Source organism: Hordeum vulgare, chromosome 6H (assembly GCF_904849725.1).
Source record: "Hordeum vulgare subsp. vulgare chromosome 6H, MorexV3_pseudomolecules_assembly, whole genome shotgun sequence".
Classification (NCBI taxonomy): Eukaryota; Viridiplantae; Streptophyta; class Magnoliopsida; order Poales; family Poaceae; genus Hordeum; species Hordeum vulgare.
In genome coordinates, this window is record NC_058523.1 from 535,859,024 (window position 1) to 535,879,937 (window position 20,914).

The 20,914-nt window shown below is 45.3% G+C and overlaps 1 protein-coding gene across 2 annotated transcripts; it reads left to right on the forward strand.

The window, feature by feature from the left end:
* The first annotated feature begins 12,604 nt into the window (after positions 1 to 12,604).
* On the forward strand, positions 12,605 to 20,790 carry LOC123402993 (serine/threonine-protein kinase BLUS1). 2 transcript variants are annotated; one of them, XM_045096968.1, is made up of 20 exons: positions 12,605 to 12,954; positions 13,693 to 13,947; positions 14,046 to 14,170; positions 14,264 to 14,308; positions 14,416 to 14,497; positions 14,595 to 14,663; positions 14,740 to 14,910; positions 14,994 to 15,059; positions 16,058 to 16,126; positions 16,207 to 16,335; positions 16,415 to 16,482; positions 16,755 to 16,943; positions 17,967 to 18,085; positions 18,192 to 18,289; positions 18,363 to 18,401; positions 19,288 to 19,407; positions 19,518 to 19,637; positions 20,124 to 20,185; positions 20,271 to 20,322; positions 20,404 to 20,790. In XM_045096968.1, the coding sequence occupies exons 1-20, from the start codon at positions 12,751 to 12,753 to the stop codon at positions 20,407 to 20,409; spliced, it is 2,088 nt and encodes a 695-aa protein (XP_044952903.1). In that variant the 5' UTR covers positions 12,605 to 12,750; the 3' UTR covers positions 20,410 to 20,790. The 2 variants fall into 2 exon arrangements, with proteins under 2 accessions (XP_044952903.1, XP_044952904.1); XM_045096969.1 differs by lacking the exon at positions 18,363 to 18,401 and having other exon boundaries at positions 12,727 to 12,954.
* The last annotated feature ends 124 nt before the right edge of the window (positions 20,791 to 20,914 follow it).

The following is a 20,914-nucleotide window of genomic DNA, read 5'->3' on the forward strand; positions in this document are numbered from 1 at the left end:
GAGGGCCCCCTATAAGTTGCGTTGGCGTCCGTGACCGAAGCCTAGGGTTCCTCTTCTCCCCTCAGCCGCCGCCGCCACCTCTCCCAAACCCATCTCGTTCCCATCTCTCTCCCTTCTTCTCTGTCAGGTAAGATAGCAGAGAGAAGCAGGACAGAGAGCAGTAGACGTCGCCGGTGGCGTCGCGCCCCGCCTCCGTTCGCCGCCGTCGTCATGTCCGGGAGCTCGGGGCGGCTCCCCACGTCCCATTCCCGGCGCTAGGACCCCGAGGAGCGCCCCCCCCCCCCGGTCGAGCTCGTCTTCGTCACGGGGCGAGCCAGGGGAACTGCGTCAGCCCCTCTTCTTCGCCTCCGGCGTTCCTCCTTCCTGTCCGGCGCCCCTCTTCTCCCCAAGGTGAGGACCGCCGCCCAGTGCTTCCTCCTCCTCGGTCCGGTCCAGAACCGCGGCGGAGTCGTCGTTCTTCTCTGCCGCCGTTCGTCAGGAGCTTGTGATTGTGTGTACGTGCAGAGTTCGAGTTGTTTAGTGTGTTGCTGTTTGTTGGCAAGGGATTGTAGCAAGGGCTTCCTCCCCCCTCTCGTTGGTAGCGCCGTGACCAAAGGGAACCCCCGCGTCGCCGGTAGAGCCGCGCGGCAGCGCCGGCAAGCGAGCAACTGCCAGACTTCTCTGTCGCCGGCGCTCGCTGTAGGCAGGAGTCGGCTTTGGTAGCTTTACCTGTTATGGGAATCCCCCTCTGTCAGCTTCCTATTCATAGCCCAGTGGTCGACCTCCTGCGTGCCTGATGAGAGGTCCAGGGTTCGAACCCCCTCTCGGCATAATTTTAGTTTCTTTTGCTATTCAGTGGCCAGCAAGGCAAGTTATTTTGTTTCCTGTTGCGTTCCTGTCGTCAGTAGCGCAGGTGGTGCAGTGGCTAGTTGGTGTCCTGTAAACCAGGAGGTACAGGGATCGAATCCCAGGACCCCTGGCATGGGTTTTGCTATCTTTCCTTGCTGCCTTTTTATTTTATTTTTGTACTTCCCCTCCCTTGTGTTGGGCAGCAAGATGGTCTTATCATTTTTTTCCTTGCTAGTGTAGTTGGGAACAGGGTCCTTTGTGTGTGTGTTGTGTACCTACAAGAGATTAGAGGTGGTATTGCTAGCTTTGTAAGCCTTTGTGGGTTACATCTAGTGGTGTGAAGAACACTTGGTGGGAGTGGTTCTTGTGATGTGTTTTCATTGTGTGTGTTGTGCCTTAAGGAGAAGATGCACTAGCTACTCTTGTGGAGCCCATCTTTGGGAGTTTTAGGTGGTATAAGTTGAACTTGTAGTTTTTGTTTGTTTGCATAGATTTAGTGGGGTGTGGGAGCTTCCACCCCACCACATGTTTTGGTGTGATGTGAAGATCTAGGTGATTATCTACGCTAGCGTGTGAAGGTGTGGATGTTGTGGTGGTTGCATATAGAGGATGGCATGATTACTAGGAAGATCCTAGTGATGCTTGTGAGAGTGTGCACCATCACATGCCCATATGTGAGGGTGTGCTTACCCTCTTGTTAGTTTAAAGTGTCGTTTGTGTGAGCTTGATGCTAGTGCTTGTGAGAAATTGTGTGTGTTGGAGTTGTTGATGTGCATGACACAAACATGGGGTTCAAACCCCCATGTCACTTTGTCATTGTGCACATGAAACCCTCCTATGTAGTTGTCATCTTAAAAGCATACCTTATGGATTTGCATTTTCATTTTGTTGAAAGTTTGGGCTTTGTTTCCATGATATAGATGGAGCCCAAAGGCATGGATCTTGGTGTGTTAGTTGTAGGGGTTTGTGCTCAATACCATAGTGGTGTCAAACACCTCTTGGGAACTTGTGTGTGCAAACTATGCCTAGACAAAGTGGGCATGTGGTTGGGAAATTCCAGATTTTTGAACTCTGAAAATTTCACTAAGTCTGGAATGCTGAAAACATTTTCTTCCCCTGTAGATAAGGTTGTTGTGGTCATTATGTTGAGAACTGGACTTAGTTCAGTGCTAGTGTTATGAACCTGGGATGTTTGTGAAGCTTCCTGTCAATTTTAAAGTCATTTGGAGTCCAGTAGCTTGTGTTTTGGTTGCTGTCAAAAAGCTTCAGAACAGAAACAGAAACTCAGGTACAGGAATTTTCACTAAGTCCCTGAGAACTGATGGTTTTGGGAAAGTTTGTGGCCTTGTATCTTCTAGAGTTTAATTCCTTTTGCTGTGATTATTGCTGGAGATTGTAGTGTTCTTGGTTGGAAACAGCCACATATATTATTTGTCATATTTGAAGACCTGTAGCTATGTTGCATGTGGCTCACAAACAGCTAAGATGCAGAAACTGGCAGATTGCGTAGTTTTGACATTTTGTTTAAAGTTTGTGTTCAATTGTTGTTGGGGTGTTCTACCTTGCTCCATTTCATTCATGTTGGGTTAATATATGTCTTGGCAACCTGGGAACACCAGATTTGTGCCAATTGTGTGTGTGGTGATGAATCTTTCACGTAGGGCTTCATATCGTGTTTCGTTGATTCCCGTTGATCCGTAGCTCCGTTTGCAAAGTTCTTTACATGGTTTTGCACCGTTTTTATGAGCTGCATATGTTCATATCATTCCCATGCATGTCCAAATAGTTTAGTGCAAAGTTCTGTCCAGGAACTTGTTGTAGTTTATCCTGCTTGTGCTAGTGTTAGAAATAGTGGTGCATGCTCAACTTTCATCTCATGCATCATGTGATTGTTGCATTTTGTGGTGCTGCTGTTCATTGGCTGTTATTTTTGTGTTGGGTAGCACCGGGAGCGGAGACCGATTACGTGGAGTCAGGAGAGTACGTGCAGGACGATCCAGAACCATTCCAAGCTGAGGATATCACAGGCAAGATGACATGACCTTGATCCCATATCTAGACTTGTTATGTTAGTTTCGATTCCACGTTATTGCTCGCTGCCTACCACTGAAAATATATTGCCTCTTCATATGCCATGAGCCCAAACACCTTACTCTTTCCTAGCAAATTTGCATGGCTAGGTAGGCTTGCTCAGCTACTAATGTTAGCATTGTTAGTTGCAGGTGTTTATAACTCATGAGTTGCCATGAGCTTGATATCATTATATTAATTTCTGTTATTTAATTAATGTATCTATATATTTGGTAAATGACGGGAGGCCTAGCCTTTTGCCGGGTGTCTTGTTCCGTTATTGCCGCCTTAGTTACCGGTTACCGGTGTTTGATTCCATAATGATCGCTCCTAACACGTTCGGGGTTGTTATGGGGACCCCCTTGATAAGTCGCGTAGTGTTAAGGCTTGTCCGGCAGGACCCAACATTGGTACTATTTGCTAATCACTTAATAATAAACTGCATAGGGAATAGCTACCCCGAGGTTTCTTAATCAACAACCCGGGCCAGTGCTCCTCATGAGTGTTGGTCCAAACCAGAGCAGCTTATTACGCTCCCCGGGGCAACTCGGAGTTTTGGCGTGGTAACCATCGCTCATCCGGCGTGTCCTGAGACTGAGATACGCGGCTCTTATCAGGGTCGTCGACACGTCGGGAGGTCCTGCTAGCCTTGTCTTACCTTAGCGGTATATCTTGCGTATAGGAATTCCGGTGAAGCTTTGGTTTTCCCCAGAGTTGAGGCTTTCCTCTAAGGAATCCGACGAGATCACGAGATTCGTGATAGAGGATGACTTTGCGGCCTGTGTTCGTTTGTGATGGACTAGTTGGAGCGCCCCTGCAGGGTTTAATCTTTCGGAAACCCGTGCCCGCGGTTATGTGGCAACTTTGAATATTTTGTTAAACATCCGGTATTAGAAAACTTAAACATAAACTAATAAAATATGCCAACTGTGTGCGTAACCGTGACTGTCCCTTCGAAGATCTCTCTTCGATCGGGAACACGGTGGGGTTATGAATGCCGTAGGTAGGTGTTCAGGATCACTTTCGGATCAAGTATTCACGATCGTTAGTATAGAACACTGTCACTTCTCCTTTGCGTAAGCTAGTCACTTATTCAACCTTAGGATGCAGCAGCCTGAAACACTTCACCCCTTCCTTACCCAATAACATGACTAGTTCTGGCACCAAGGTCTTAGATTGCTGAGTCCCCGTGACTCACGGATTCCTCCGAAACTCCCAGCAGGTACAGGTACCCCAGAGGCAGATGATCCCGACGGCACCCAGCTGGTGTGGCAGTACGACGAGGAGACAGATCGCCTTTACGTGAACTATCCAGAGGACTGAGCCGTGGTCGTGATCGTGGGCCTGCAGCGGGTAGCATAGCATTTCCCTTGTTTTGTAGTCCGTACCAGAACTACCTTGTTTGTATCTGCGTTGTACTCTGTATTATTAATAAGAAGACAGTTGAATCCCAGATTGTCTACTATATTTATTATTATGTGCTATGTTTACTTGCTTGCGAAACACTTAGATGCGCTTCTTTCCTATTCGGGGGCCTCGACCCCCAGATCGGAAAGGATCGCATCTTGGTCGTTACAGGAGTCGCAGCTAAGTCCCCAAGTGTGGAGCATGTCCGCACTCGGAGTTGTTTTTAACTTAGGCGATACGGAGTCGCAGCTAAGTCCCCGAGTGTGGAGCATGTCCGCACTGGGAGTTGTTTTTAACTTAGGCGATACGGAGTCGCAGCTAAGCCCCCGAGTGTGGAGCATGTCCGCACTCGGAGTTGTTTTTAACTTAGGCGATACGGAGTCGCAGCTAAGTCCCCGAGTGTGGAGCGTGTCCGTACTCGAAGTAGTTTTAACTTAGGCGACACGGAGTCGCAGCTAAGTCCCCGAGTGTGGAGCATGTCCGCACTCGGAGTAGTTTTGAACTTAGGCGATACGGAGTCGCGGCTAAGCCCCCGAGTGTGGAGCATGTCCGCACTCAGAGTTGTTTTTAACTTAGGCGATACGGAGTCGCAGCTAAGTCCCCGAGTGTGGAGCATGTCCGCACTCGGAGTTGTTTTTAACTTAGGCGATACGGAGTCGCAGCTAAGTCCCCGAGTGTGGAGCGTGTCCGTACTCGAAGTAGTTTTAACTTAGGCGACACGGAGTCGCAGCTAAGCCCCCGAGTGTGGAGCATGTCCGCACTCGGAGTTGTTTTTAACTTAGGCGATACGGAGTCGCAGCTAAGTCCCGAGTGTGGAGCGTGTCCGTACTCGAAGTAGTTTTAACTTAGGCGACACGGAGTCGCAGCTAAGTTCCCGAGTGTGGAGCATGTCCGCACTCAGAGTAGTTTTGAACTTAGGCGATACGGAGTCGCAGCTAAGCCCCCGAGGTAGGAGCCTGTCCGCACTCAGAGTTGTTTTTAACTTAGGCGACACGGAGTCGCAGCTAAGTCCCCGAGTGTGGAGCATGTCCGCACTCGGAGTTGTTTTTAACTTAGGCGATACGGAGTCGCAGCTAAGTCCCCGAGTGTGGAGCGTGTCCGTACTCGAAGTAGTTTTAACTTAGGCGACACGGAGTCGCAGCTAAGTCCCCGAGTGTGGAGCATGTCCGCACTCGGAGTAGTTTTGCACTTAGGCGATACAGAGTCGCAGCTAAGCCCCCGAGTGTGGAGCATGTCCGCACTCAGAGTTGTTTTTAACTTCGGTGATACAGAGTCGCAGCTAAGTTCCTGAGTGTGGAGCGTGTCCGTACTCGAAGTAGTTTTAACTTAGGCGACACGGAGTCGCAGCTAAGCTGAGCGGTGGCGCGCGGGGCAGCCGAATGATGAAGACATGCCACACGGAGTGGCGATGCAAATGGCATCCGAGTGAGGTAGACGATTCTGGCTGAGTAGCAACGCGCGGGGCGGCCAAGTGATGTATGTCGAGGAGGCGTCCGACCCACTGACGGCACGCGGGGCGGCCGTGTCCACTACGTCATTGCGGGGGCTTCCGAACATGTGAAAACGCATGAATGATCGTTGCGGCGACTGAGCCTGAGCAGCGACGAGGATGGCGCACGGATGCGTCGAGTAACCTGTGTATGAAAAATAGCACAAGACAGCATAAAAAATTATCAAAGTAATATGATCTTTTCTGAAATAGTTCGTGTAAATTGCACCCATAGACACCCACTGGGTGTGCCACGTGATTGCTGGTTCGGAACCAGCAAGAGTCTAAAAGAGTGATGGATCCGGCTGAACTCGTTTGAGTACTGGACCCAAACGAAGCGGAAGTGAAGTGTTCCCACATAAAAATAAACAACCGAGTGCAGAGGTACACTCAGTGGCGTGACCTCCGAGTGAACGTCATGTGCGACTTCCTCGACACTCGGTAATGTAGAAACGATTATTTAATAGAATGCAGTCTGTGAAAAAATGACTTAGCTGCCTGACGACGCGCGGGGCGGTCGAGCGAAGTAGACACGTCCGGCTGAGTGGCGACGTGTTGGGCGGTCAAGCGATGAAGACGCGTCTAGCTAAGTGGCGACACGCGGGGCGGCCGAGTGACGACGCGCAGAGCAACCAGGTGACGAAGGAGCCTCCAGCCGAGTGACGACACGCGAAGCTGCCGAGTGACGGAGGAGTCTCCAGCCGAGTGAGGATGGCTTGTCTTGCTGACTGGCGATGCGCGAAGCTACCGAGTGCTGACGACGGATCCGAGTGAGGGACGGCGCGCAGGGCGGCCGAGCGCTGACGACGCGTCCGACTAAGTGACAACATGCAGGGCGGCCGAGTGATGATGACGCGTGTTCGACCGAGCGCCGACGCACAGAGCGGTCGAGTGATGACGACGCGTCCAGTAGAGTGACGGTGCGCGGAGCGGCCGAGTGAGGATGGAGCGTCCGACTGAGTGGCGATGCGCGGAGCTGCCGAGTGATGACGATGCGTCCAGTAGAGTGACGGTGCGCGGAGCGGCTGAGTGAGGATGGAGCGTCCGACTGAGTGGCGATGCGCGGAGCTGCCGAGTGATGACGACGCGTCCAGTAGAGTGACGACGCGCGGAGTGGCCGAGTGACGATGGAGCGTCTGGCTGAGAGGCGATGCGCGGAGCTGCCGAGTGATGACGACGCGTCCAGTAGAGTGGCGGCGCGCGGAGTGGCCGAGTGACGATGGAGCATCTGGCTGAGAGGCGATGCGCGGAGCTGCCGAGTGATGACGACGTGTCCAGTAGAGTGACGGCACGCGGAGTGGCCGAGTGACGATGGAGCGTCCGGACGAGTGGCGCGCGGAGCTGCCGAGTGATGACGACGTGTCCAGTAGAGTGACGGCGCGCGGAGTGGCTGAGTGACGATGGAGCGTCCGGACGAGTGGCGATGCGCGGAGCTACCGAGTGATGACGGCGCACGTCTAACTCAGCGACGATGTGCAGTGCGGCCAAGTGATGACGACGCGCGTCCGACCGAGCAACGACGCGCGTCCGACCGAGTGACGACGCGCAGAGCGGCCGAGTGATGACGATGCTTTCGACTGAGCGACGGCATGCAAGGCGACCGAGTTATGATGACGCGTCTCAGCCAAAACGGTTAGCCCACGTTTACTGACTGGAGTTGATCCTCCAGCCAATTAACCCGACGTTGAAGGCCACCACGTCCTTCCATTTTCGTTTTTCCTGCATGTAGTTAATTGATCGACCAAGTGGTCATGTAAACGCATGCACTTACCATCGGCATTGAACGACCGGCTAGTTACTCTCAACGTGACGTTTTGTCCAGCATGCATGACGTGAGGTAATGTTATTTAGTCCATGCATGTGAAACTGGAGATATTTACTCCATGCATGACTGAGGTAAAGCTAGTTACTCTATGCATGCGAAACTGAAAACGTTTAATCCATGCATGCGAAACTGATCGCATTCAGTCCATGCATGAAGTCTCGCATAGATAACTACTGTGTGCATACAAGGCAGAAAATATTGTGTCGAATGCACGGACCTGATCACTGAGATGCCGCTCCATGGGTTGCAGGCAGAGCCGATGCCACAAAGCGGGGTTGCCATGTGTGGAAGCTCGACGGTGGTGTCCTAGAGGCCGAAAACGACGGGATGGATCGCGTCGTGGCCGTTTGCAGGGGCTCGACGATGATGTCGCAAATGAGTATGATGCATCGACGCGTCGGTGGCCGTTTGCGTGGCAACGATGAAGCAGCCGGCGCCGGAGGCCGCGCGTGGCGATGATGAAGCAGGCGGCGCTGGAGGCTGCGCGTGGCAACGACGAAGCGGGAGGCGCCGGAGCCGTGTGTGGCGACGATGAAGCGGGTGGCGCCGGAGGCTGCGCGTGGCGACGACGAAGCGGGCAGCGCGAGAGGCCGCGCGTGGCGACGACGAAGCGGCAGGGACGAAGCTAAAGGTTGATAATTTTCCTTGTATGTGATCGGATGGATGTGTGCTTCCTTTTTGTTTGAGACTCTTTGTTTGTGGTGAGATGAACAGTATGAAAAATGTGTGGAAGTGTGAAGATCTAATCGAATAGAGGGCACTAGCGGAAATCGATCTTCCGCTGGTGGTTGAAGAAATAACCATATGCATCATGGCTCAATAGACGCTATGCCCCACGGTGGGCGCCAAATGTCGTGGTAACGATTCCGACAATAGAAAGAGGGTAGGATAACGGAGCATGATCTATCAAGATGCACATGGGTGACACGGTGGTTTTAGCGACTTCAGGCCTCTCACAGTGGAGTTAACAACCCTACGTCTCGTGCTCCGGAGAGGCTTTGTTTTATCTGTCATGGACATGGTTACATGGTATAGAGAGAGCCAGAGCTCCAGGGAAGGAATGAGCCCGCAGGGGGAGAAGAAGACTCTCCCCCTAGCTATGTGGAGGGGGTGGCTTATATAGAGTGCGCCACCTCCTCACCTCTTATGTTACAAGATGGGGCATTGATGCCATAATGTCAGCCCACTACAGATGTCTTGCCGACTGTTGGTATTTGCATGACCGAGTGAGTCATACGGCCGAGTGGTTGACTGTCATCCGAGTAGATGGAATGTACTTGTCTGAGTGGATCCGTACCGAGTGGATTAGATGTTGTCACGATCCAGTAGGAATTTCCCTTGTAGTCCTTAAACTAAGAATGAGGTGCCCTTGGGTAGGACGTATTGGTCAGAGCTATGACCCTACCCTAGGGCTATATCCCCGTCATTCTATTTCTGCACAAAATTAACACCAAGGCAATTCTGTTGAACACACCGTCAGTCCAGGTTAGTTCCATTCAAATCATGCAAATTAGAGTCCAAAACAAGGACAAAAGAGTTTGGAAAAGTAGATACGTTGGAGACGTATCACCTGGCTCCTGTTATCAACACCGTCATGTTCGTGTCCATGGAGCACTTCGTTAAGATCATCCAGCACAACCCATGGTAGATTGCTAGCTTCCACAAGTACCTCGGAGCGTGTCCGAAGTCTTGCACCGTTCACTTAATTGAGCTCCACCATAAATGAAGGTGACTCTGGTTTGTATATCAACCATCTCACCAACCTGGACATCGATATGATACTTCGAGAAGCCTAAAATTTCAAGCTGTATTTCTTCATTTCAGAATATTCCAAGTCCTCCACTTCTCCCTGAGCTGCTAACAACAAAACTTTTATTGTATCCTAAGGCTACAACCATATTCTCCACTCTACAACCCTCGATTTGAGTTTCGAGAATACGAAGAATCGAGGGGGCAAATTGCCTCGCTAGATCGCGAAGCTCTCAAACTATCGCGGGTTTGCCGGCCCCACGACATTTTTAGCATAAACAGCTCATTGTACTAGGCGCGACTCCCTATGGGAGCCCGCCAAACGCACATAAGAAGATTTGTTACGAGTTGTATTCTTAGAGTTTGCCTTATCCGCATGATTCATGGTGGTCCTATTTCTCTTTGGTTCTTGTTTAGACGAGGGACTCGGAGGCCCCCTGGGTGAAGGTAATGCTAAAACATCCTTGCTCGAGCTGTTTTTTGTTGTATAGTTTAATATTACCGGAGCGCCCATATTGACGTGGCATAGCTAGTTCCGGGGCTTTATAAATAAGGGGTAAAAAAGGTTCGACATACCAAATCGTTTAGCTCAAAGTGTCATTCCTCGGCCTCAAGGCGAGGCAAGCATGCCAGCCCGGCCCGACCAGCGTGCCGTGCCGGCCCGTTGGCCTCAGCACGTGATCGTCTAGACGTGGAGCTCCTATTTGCCGCGTTTTGCCACAAATAGATGCGCCATCGCACATGTTTCGTTCAACTCGGCCGACCCATTGTGATGCACCGCGAGCGTGCGTGAAAAATCGCAAAAAACGTTAATTGCGCTTCCTAGGAATCGAACCCGGTCGTCGGGTCAAGTGCGTTATGTGCTAGCTAGTATGAACGACGAATCCTCACAGCATAAGTACATCGCAAGACTTAAAATAGTAGTAGCAGGCGTAACAACATTTGGAACATTCTTGAATAATATTTCAATACTCCCGCCGTTCCAAAAATTTTGTCTTAGGATTGTCAATAAATGAATGTATCTAAATGCTAAAATGTGACTAGACACATTCATATCTAGACAATTTTAAGACAAATTTTTTGAGACAGAGAGAGTATTTGATAATTTTTGTGGACCAACGAACAATTTTCTGAAATGGCGAACATATTTTGAAATTTCTGAACTTTTTTCGTAAACATGAACACTTTTCAAATTTGTGAACAAAAGTTCAAAATGCGAACAATTTTTATAAAATTGTGAACATATTTAATATTTTTAGAACATATTTCGAAATGGAAAACACATTTGCAAACATTTTTTTGAAACACGAACATTTTTTATAATATGGGAACTTTTTTGGTAACAGGAACATTTTTAATATATGTAAAAATTATGGAATTCAAAACAATTTTGAATCCATAAACATTGTTTGCATTTTATAACACTTATTTGGAAAAATGGAACATTTCAAGAAATTCCAAACAAAAGCATTTTTCGTATTTGAAGAACAATTTTGAAAAATCATGAACAAATTTGGAAGCGCGACAGTTTTTTAAAGCACGAACATTTTTTGAATCTTGAGAATTTTTTTTTGAACGGAGGACAATTTTGAAAAACCCGAACACATTTTTAAATCATGAACATTTTTTGAATTTTAAGAACAAATTGTGAAACCGAGAACAATTTTGAGGAAGCGTGAACAAATTTGGAAGCGCGAACAATTTATTAAAGCACGGGCATATTTTGAGTCTTGAGAACAAAATTTTGAAAGGGCGACCAATTTTAGATAAACCGAACAAATTTGAAAGTGAACTAGTTTTTAGAGCACGGACATTTTTGAATTTTGAGAACAAATTTTGAAACCGAGAACAATTTCGAAAAATCGTGAACAAATTTGGAAACCTAGAATCGTGAACAAATTTTTAGAGCGCAAATAATTTTTTAAATCACGAACATTTTTTGAATCTTGAGATTTTTTTTTGGAAAACCCCGAACAAATTTGGAAACGCAACCAGATTTTTAAAGCACGGACATTTTTTTGAAATTTGAGAACAAATTTTGAAACCGAGAACAATTTTAAAAAATCCTAAGTAAATTTGGAAGCGCGATTTTTTTTAAAGCACAATTGTTTTTTGAATCTCGAGAACAAAATTTTGAAATGGAGAACAATTTTGAAAAACCCCGAACAAATTTGGAAGCACGATTTTTTTTGGAAGCATGAACATTTTTTGAATTTTGAGACCAAATTTTGAAACCGAGAACAATTTGAAAAAATCCTGAACAAATTTGGAAGCGCAGACAATTTTTTAAAGCATTAACATTTTTTGAATATTGAGAACAAAATTTTGAAATCGAGAACAATTTTGGAAAACACCGAACAATTTTGAAAGTGGAAACAAAATTTTAAAGCATGGACATTTTTTGAATTTTGAGAACAATTTTTGAAACCTAGAACAATTTTTAAAAATCCCGAACAAATTTGGAAGCGCGGACAATTTTTTAAAGCATGATTGCTTTTTGAATCTCGAGAACAAAATTTTAAAACGGAGAATAACTTTGAAAAACCCTAAACAAATTTGAAAGCATGAACAAATTTTTAAAGCACGAACATTTTGTAAATTTTGAGAACAAATTTTGGAACCAAGAACAATTTGAAAAAATCCTGAACAAATTTGAAAGCGCATTTTTTTAAAGCATTAACATATTTTGAATCTTGAGAAGAAAAATTTGAAATGGAGAACAATTTTGAAATCCCTGAAAAGAATTTGGGGTGCGAACAATTCTTTAAAGCATGTTTATTTTTAATCTTAAGAACAGATTTTGAAATCGAGAACAATTTTGAGGATCCAATTTTTTAAAAAAAATCCGAAACATTTTTTGAAAGAGAATGATAAAATAAAAAAAAAGAAACAGAAAACAATAAGGAAAAATGAAAAAGGAAAAAAGACCGGTTCAGCGAAAGTTTTTCAAAACCAGAAAAAAACGGCTGGCGCTGCAACCGGCCGAGCCCTCTGTCGCTGTGTGCGAAGCCCTGACACGGCTTGACACAGAGCGGCGAATAGGACCGAACCGACCGAGTGGCGCGCTCCCTCCGTCGCCCGCCTCCCGCTCCCGCTCCCGCTCCCGCCACCCCGAAACCCAATTCCCTCCGCAACGCGCGACCCGTCGCACGCCCGCATCCCCCTCCCTCCTCCTCACCTCCCCCTCTCCCGCCTCCACCGCCCCCCAATCCTCCCGCCCGCCCCATCGCGCGGTCCTATCCTAGGGTTACGTCGACGGTCTCCGCCCCGCGCGCGGCTCCCGCGAACCTCGGCCCCACCGTCGTCGCGCGCGTCGATCGGATCGTTCGCTCGGGGAGCTCGCCTCGGGCGCCGTCGGGTCCCGGAGCCGCGGTGGCGGGCGATGGTCGGGTCAGGGGGCAAGCATGCCGCCGGCGGGAGCGGCGCAGGGGAGAGGCGCAGGTACCCGATCCGCGCCGAGGACTACGAGCTGTACGAGGAGATCGGCCAGGGCGTCAGCGCCATCGTCTACCGCGCGCTCTGCAAGCCGCTCGCCGAGACCGTCGCCGTCAAGGTGCTCGACTTCGAGCGCACCAACAGCAACCTGGTAACAACAACCGCTAGCTACCGCCCGTCCCCCTAAATCGGCCTTTGAATTTGTTTTGCCGGCCCGCGCCCCATAATTCCGGTTCCGTTCGTCCATGTTTGTCTGTTATCTCGCTGTGCAAGGTAAATTACTCGAGTAGATGATCCCGGTCACCCATGGGACGTATTGATTCTTCGGTCATACTCATGTGGTCAGACGAACCTGTCGGACAAGTAATACGTGTCAGTAGGCATTGATAATGTTGTGCTTAGAAGAATGATATGCTTGGATTCATATATATATATATGGATAAAGAAGTTTGATAGCTGGAATTGGGTTTATGTCAAGCTGTTGCGTACATGTGATTATATGAATCTGAACCGATTGGATAATATAGGCCAATCACAATGGTGCAAATATGTCACGTGGAGGGAATCAGATACGCTCTTTATATTAGTTGTATTGGCTTGTAGCATTGCTAACAACTAGGTGTAGATTGTGACAAGTCCTTTTGTATGCTTGGATTCATATTTGTGGGATAATGAAGCTTTTTGGCTGGAGTTGTTTATGTTAAGTGTTGAATAGATATGATATATGAATCTGAACCGGCTAGCATTGTCTTCTGCAATCTCTAGTTGTATTGGCTTCTAGCATTGTCTTCTGCAGTTTCATGGGTCCTATTCTGTTTTATGTCCCTCTTCACGTCATGGAGCATTTTTGTTTCGAAAATGGCCAACACTGGTGCTTGTCTTGGTGCAGAACAATATCATGCGTGAAGCTCAGACAATGATTCTTATAGACCATCCTAACGTCGTTAGGGCACTCTGCTCATTTGCAAATAACCAAACGTTATGGGTAGTTATGCCGTACATGGCTGGAGGATCTTGTCTTCACATAATGAAATCAGTCTACCCAGATGGTTTTGACGAAGCTGTCATTGCAACAGTGCTCCGTGAAGTTCTAAGAGGTTTGGAATATCTTCATCATCATGGGCATATACATCGTGATGTCAAGGTAAATGCACATTCATATATATCTGAAGGATCTGCTGTTCCCCTGTGCTGAGCGGCGAGCGCTATGTTGATTTCTCTTTCTCCTTCTTTTGGCCATAGGCAGGAAATATCCTAGTCGATTCTCGTGGTGGAATTAAGCTTGGAGATTTTGGGGTTTCTGCTTGCCTTTTTGAATCTGGTGACAGACAGCGGGCTAGAAATACTTTCGTGGGAACTCCTTGCTGGTAGTCATTCTGACAAAGCAATAATATGCTTTCATTTCTGCTACATAACCTTTTCTTGACACATGCTCATGTGTTGGACATTTTAATGATTAGGATGGCACCAGAGGTAATGGAGCAACTACATGGATATGATTTCAAGTAGGCTACTTACTGTACTGGATCACTAAGTTAACTAGCGGGGCACCTTTTCTTCACAACTGCTTGTTAACTGGAGCTGCTTTGAACAAATATAAAATATATTGCAGGGCAGACATATGGTCCTTTGGAATTACTGCACTTGAACTTGCCCATGGTCACGCTCCTTTCTCAAAGTATCCTCCCATGAAGGTATACATACTCAGTAATATCTTTGAGATATCCCTTTTCTTATGATGTATGGTAAGGAGTAACTTCGAAGTTTCTAAGTTTTTTTTTTTTTGCTTAGGTCTTGCTTATGACGCTTCAAAATGCTCCCCCTGGTCTTGATTATGAGAGAGATAAGAAATTCTCAAGGGTAAATATATTTGAAATAATCTGTCACCTCCGTGTTCTTTAACTGAGGACTTATGCATACTGGTTTCTTATAACAGCACTTCAAGCAAATGGTAGCTATGTGTTTGGTAAAAGAGCCTTCAAAAAGGCCGACTGCAGCAAAATTGCTCAAGCAATCCTTTTTCAAGCAAGCTCGTTCCCATGATTACATTGCTCGAAAGCTTGTGGACGGATTGCCTGGCCTTGGTGCCAGATATCAAGCTTTGAAGGTAAACTGATTTAAATGGTGCATGACTACTTATTTGTATTTGATCTTCTTCACTATTTAACGTGGGACCTTAACTATTAACAGGAAAAGGATGAACATTTACTTGCCCAAAAGAAAATGCCTGATGGTAGAAAGGAAGAAATCTCGCAGGTGCTAATTCTAAATTTCTCGTAGACCATTCCTGAAAATGGCCCTATTAGCAATTATTTTATCTTCCATTGCGGCATTTTGGCATGTCTTGTATGGGTGGTAGCCACAAAATTAATATTGGTTACGACATTGGTAAGCATGATTGCCGAACAAAGTATGCATTTCATGTTGGTTTCTTTATCCAAAGGTTAATTTCTTATGTCTCCCCATAACATGAGTAAACATACATGCCATGCTACAACTGGAGCTGGTAGGGGGCTCTGGAGGAGGGAGATCTGAGAGGGGTGGGGACATTTTTCCGGTGGGCTGGCCACTTGGAACCCTAGCATTGACCCATCGTTCTTGACGGGAGGTGAACGGGAGAAATTGCGGTAGGAAGCATATACTGTAATTTCGGTGAAGTGGCAGGGTAGTTTGGACAGGGTATTTGTTTAAGCTGGAAAAGCTCCTCACAAGGTGCTTCACCTTTGACTGAAAGTAGCCACTGCGCTTTTGGAAAGGCTCAAAATAATCGAGTGTTGGTTGGCCTATTAGCTTGTAAGCGTCAGAAGCCGCAAATAAGCCCAGCGAGTCTCTTGTTATGCTCCTGATTCTAGTGCTACATGAGTCCTTGTTTCCAGCAATAGCTGATATGCATTTGTTCCTGAGTTGTGTTATGTTCATTGTGAATGCTAGGCTTATTCTAAGTCTAGTTATTTGACTTTTGAGACGACATAGACACATGCCTCCTACCCTATTGTCGGCTTTCCAAATTATATTATCCTTTCATTTTGGGGAAAGAAAGGCAATTCCGAGCTATCTTATCATTGGTTTGAAGTTTGAACTCGAACTGTTTGATAGCACTGTAAAACTAACAAATGTTGCCAACCCAAAACTCTATTCTATTCCTATCATTGTTGTGAACTTTAGATCTGTGTCATTTCTGTTGTACCCTTTCGGTATGTTGATAAAAATATAGTACCCTTTCATCCAATCCTTTGTATCTCTTGCATTGCTAGGATGAATACAAAAGGGGTATCAGCAGCTGGAACTTTGACATTGATGACCTGAAGTCTCAAGCCTCACTAGTAGGCATTTAGCATTTTCATTTCCTCTTTAGTCATTGACATCATATCAAGTAGTTTAGCTTATTTATATATTTTGATAGATTTCAGAGTGTGAGGACACAATATCTTCTAAAGATACAGATATATCGTCTATCTATGACTTCGACACCAGCTTGCAGGAGCAAGGACACGAAGGATCTCTTTTTTCAATGAAGTATGATACCGATATCGTAAGTTATAGCTCCTGTACAAAATAAGCTTTTCCAATCTAGAATTTTACTTACATCTAACACCAAGCAAAGTTGGTAGGAAAATGATGTCATGGCCAATGATAAGTCAGCTGTTTCATCACCCGAACAGTCTGTTTGTCTATCAAGGTAATGGATTTAATTTGGTTGAAATTACTTCAAAATCATATTGTTGCTTGTGAATGATAATATCTTATTTTATGCCAAACAATTCTGGTGTGCGAAATTATGTAATCCTCCCTCTGTCCGGAAATACTTGTCGTAGGAATGGATGTATCTAGATGTATTTTAGTTCTAGATACATTTATTTGTATCATTTTTGTCACAAGTAATTCCGGACGGAGGGAGTATCTCACTGTTGTACACCTCAGAAAACTGATTTCACTTCTTTCTACTACCAGGGCATCTCTGTGTGGAACTTCAAACGGAGTACTGGTAAATGGCCATGTCGGGAAACTTAACTCCATGGAAAGCTGTGATTTGGACTTGCAAGAGAAAGATTTGGATGCTATTCCAACAAGCTCGTTTCAGGAAAGGAAGTTTTCTTTCAGTTCTTGCTCATCAGATGGTTTTCTTTCTTCCAAAGAGAGGTTTGTTGCACTTCACAGAATGAAATTTAAACTTGAAAGAATCACCTTTTTCCAAGTATATGACAACATGTTTTGCTTGATGGTAATTTGAACTGTATTCTAGAACCAGTTCCATTTATCGTGGTAGTTTTTCATCGTTTCAGTTGGTCGAATTGCCAATATCTTGTAGACTCAAACTTGACGAGGAAAACAGTTGACCAATTACGAAAATACAGGCCACACAAGGGCTGACAGAGACTTTTCTTATCATGTTACATATGCACTGGCAATGAACAAAACTTAATTTCCTCTATAGAGTCGCAAACTTTTGATAATCTCGATATGCACCTTTGGTGTCTGAATTTTCTTTTGCAACTCGCAGTCAATGTCTATGAAGTTTCAGTTAATTAACAGTGGCACTGATGGGGATGTACTAGTTTTTAAAAGGTTGTTTGCTTGGCTTACCAGTTTATAATGCGTATTTGTAAGTGCATCTAGTGCCCCCTTTGTGGTTTTGGTGTATATCACCCCCCCCCCCCCCCCCCCACCCTCTGGTCGATATCACACTTCCAATATTTTTCAGTACTAGTGTCTTGATAATAACTTTTTTGTTCATATGATAGCTGCATGGCTGTACTATTTTTTATATACTCCCTCCGTCTGGAAATACTTGTCGGAGAAATGGATGTATCTAAACGTATTTTAGTTCTAGATACATCCATTTTTATCCATTTCCGACGAGTATTTTCGGACGGAGGGAGTATGTAAGATATATTTACCAAAAGGGTGTTGTGTCAAACTGGAGCATAGAGCTAAACATTTTCACCACATCATTGGGATTTCTGTTCTTTTAACCACATGCTATTAACCAATGATGTTCCAATTTTTACCATCTATAGTTAGACCTTGTTTGGAATCCAGGACCAAATTCTTGTGTTCCAAACCAGGCCTAATGGTGTCCTTCTGGAAGCTGTCCATAGTAATACTACTGTACATGTATCTCCTTGTGATATTTTTTGATACAGTGTGCAACTACATATGTAGTTCTTTCAGCTCTAAGCCGCAAATCAACATTCATAACCGTGACAAGGGTAGCGGAGGGGTCTTGCAAGTAGCAGACGAGCCATCTCCTGAAGCTATTTCTAAGGCACCTAAATCATCAGGTAACATACTGGGTTTACCCCTGCAGTTTGTATAGGCTAACCTAGTGTGGGCTCATCAGAATAAGTTCTCACGAGCGTGGCATCTGTTTATTTCTTCATAATGCAGTATCAAATGTCGACGAACATGATGATAGACCAAAACCTCCACTTATACAGCAAAGAGGTCGTTTCAAAGTTACACCTGGGAATGTCGAATTGGATAAGGTAATTGACAGCCATTAATAATACTTGGTGCATGTCTGGTTAACTCTAGGATGACATGATTTTGTAATTTCAGGCTCACTCACCTGGCCTACATAAGAGTCACAGCACACAGGTTTTTAGCCTTTATCATATATCATATTTCATGGGCATTCATCTGTTTTGGTTCAAGAACTGGTGCAGTGCATTGGAATCACATATATTTTGTGTGCTCACAGAATGGAGGAAAAACATTGTTTTCTGATCAACAACCTTAGTGGTCCCCTATTTGGTATATTGGGCAGATTTTGTGTTGGGACCTAAGCCATGTGGAAGCATCATTGTAACTTATTTGAAAAAAAATGATATATTGACCACAGAATATTGGGTTAAAAAAGAGTATAGAATAAACGCATCATGGACAGTGCAGAGAGTCAGAGAGCAATTTAAACGTCTTTGCTTTAACTATGTGGTCCTCAAGAGGGACTTGGCAATAAAACCTGCCTCAAGGCTCAGCAAAAGACTGCTTTACCTGAGCGTGAAATGTGCAATAGCAACAGGATTACTTGAGTTCAGCTTGAATATCCAAAAGTAATTGATGCATATGTTAGTCCTCCTATTGATAGGTTTGAATTATTTGGTAAAAAAGCTGGTAAGGGTTTGAACTTCGAACTTGGTTGACTTTGTTTACTTTTACATGAACTAGCCAATCACAGTTGTTGTGAAATGCGGCATACCTGAGTACACAAGTGTCCCTCTTCTATGATCATTGGTAATTTTGGCTGCATCTGCTTGTTCCAAAGGCGATTTTTGTTTTAGATTATATTATATCCCTTTGCAGTGCTTTACTAGAAAACAGACGGCTTTATGGGTATTAGATAATGAAACCATCTTGCAAAGACAGAAGGAGAATTTATCATGTACTCTGTACTTCTCTTTACATGGTTGATCATTTCTTATTCATGAAATGTACACTTAACTTTCTTTTCCTTTCACACCTCCATATATTTGTTGTTATGCAGACAATTTCTCACCTTCCTGCATTAAGCATACCATCTTCAGCTGAAGCTGCTTCAAGCATTATTGGTGGCTCCTTGTACGTCCAGTTATACAGTGTTTTGCAGACAAATATGCTTCAGAGGGTAAATCCCCCACCCACACACACTCACAACAGAAAAATGAGCTTGACAACGAAACCTCCCAAGAATGAAAAGCTTTGCTCTGTTGATGCCAGCCTTCTCCTCACTTGCAGGAACAGATACTTCATGCGATGAAGCAGTTATACATTTCTGATTCAATTTCACCTGTTCGGATGCCTTCGTTAAGTCGTTCGCCATCTCAATCATCAGCTTTATCGGTAGATAGATCCATGGTAAGCTCAGGTTCCAGTTAAAATGGCAGGAACTCTATTATGAAACTCAAGTAATTTCTATAGTGGAAAATGCTGATGAATACTGGACACTGTCAGGCTATGGCCAACTAGAAAACCAAATTGCTTTATATGTTCAACATGTCTCATTTTCCATTCTTTCAATTAATGTGAGATGAAATTCAAGCACTGACAATTTCGGAAAATACAACCTACCAGTTGAAAATCAGTGGCAGAGAATTTTGCGGGTATCCAAAATTAATATTTACTGAACACTACAAAGATTACACAATGTCCTTGGGTCCTGGTGGACTTGTGACACCTAAATCTTGGCACCCTAAACATAGAAGATAGTTATTTAAATTATTAAGCCACCAATATGATGAACTTCGAAACAGAGCTTCTGCAGACTTCATTCAGACACTCACTCTCTTTATTAGTATTATGGTAAATGTCAAGGATAGTATAACCCACTCACTACATTTTCAGTTGGAAGCTGCACAAGACAAGGAGAAGGAACTGATCAATGAAGTTCTGGAGCTGCAGTGGCGGTAATTATCTCGTATCTTTTCTTTCTAAAGTAAACTAAAAACAAGAAAAAGAAGAGCTCGGGCCTGAAAGTTTGGAGCACTGCAGGTTATTGTGTGCACAGGAGGAGGTGCAGAGGCTCAAAGCAAAGGCAGCCCAGGTACCAACATTTGACCGCATTTGTGATCCTGTATCGGGGCAAATTTCAGCATGTTAACATCGAGATGGTTCTTTTGGACAGATCTGATGACTGAATGTGGTTGGGGTGCTGCTGCTTGAACTCCAAGCTGTGCAAGGAGGATCAAGGACGCGTTATCATGTTAACAAAAGGAATGTGTTCTACGTTATCGTCTTCAAGTGGCTACTTAGGCATAGGAAAGAAAACAACACCACGGAGATTTATACAGTGGGTTGCAAGCCTGCTGCAGCAAGGCAGCAGGGCTTCAGTTATTATATTTTGTATAAAAGAGTTTGTTAGTGTTAGTTACCAAATTTTGTGCATCCCACACTGATGAAAGGGGATATGCCTCCTGTGCCACCCCTCAAAATCAAAGATAAAAATGGCATGGCGTGATTTTTTGCCGGAACGCCATTATGCAAGGTTTTGAAAAAGACTCTCTAGCTTTCAGTGAATTCTTGTAACACAAACTTGGGGTGATGTGGCTATCCATTTCATTGCAGAGGGAAAGCCACCTTGGGATGTTGGAGTTTTTTTTTCTGTACATATTTTGCATTGGTTCCTGTAAAATCAC

Bases quoted from the DNA above. Each gene is read 5' to 3' on its own strand.
- LOC123402993 (XM_045096968.1), top strand. From the start codon at position 12,751: ATGGTCGGGTCAGGGGGCAAGCATGCCGCCGGCGGGAGCGGCGCAGGG. The intron at 13,948-14,045 runs GTAAATGCACAT...TTTTGGCCATAG, and splicing joins ATATACATCGTGATGTCAAG to GCAGGAAATATCCTAGTCGA. The intron at 16,127-16,206 runs GTAGGCATTTAG...ATATTTTGATAG, and splicing joins TGAAGTCTCAAGCCTCACTA to ATTTCAGAGTGTGAGGACAC.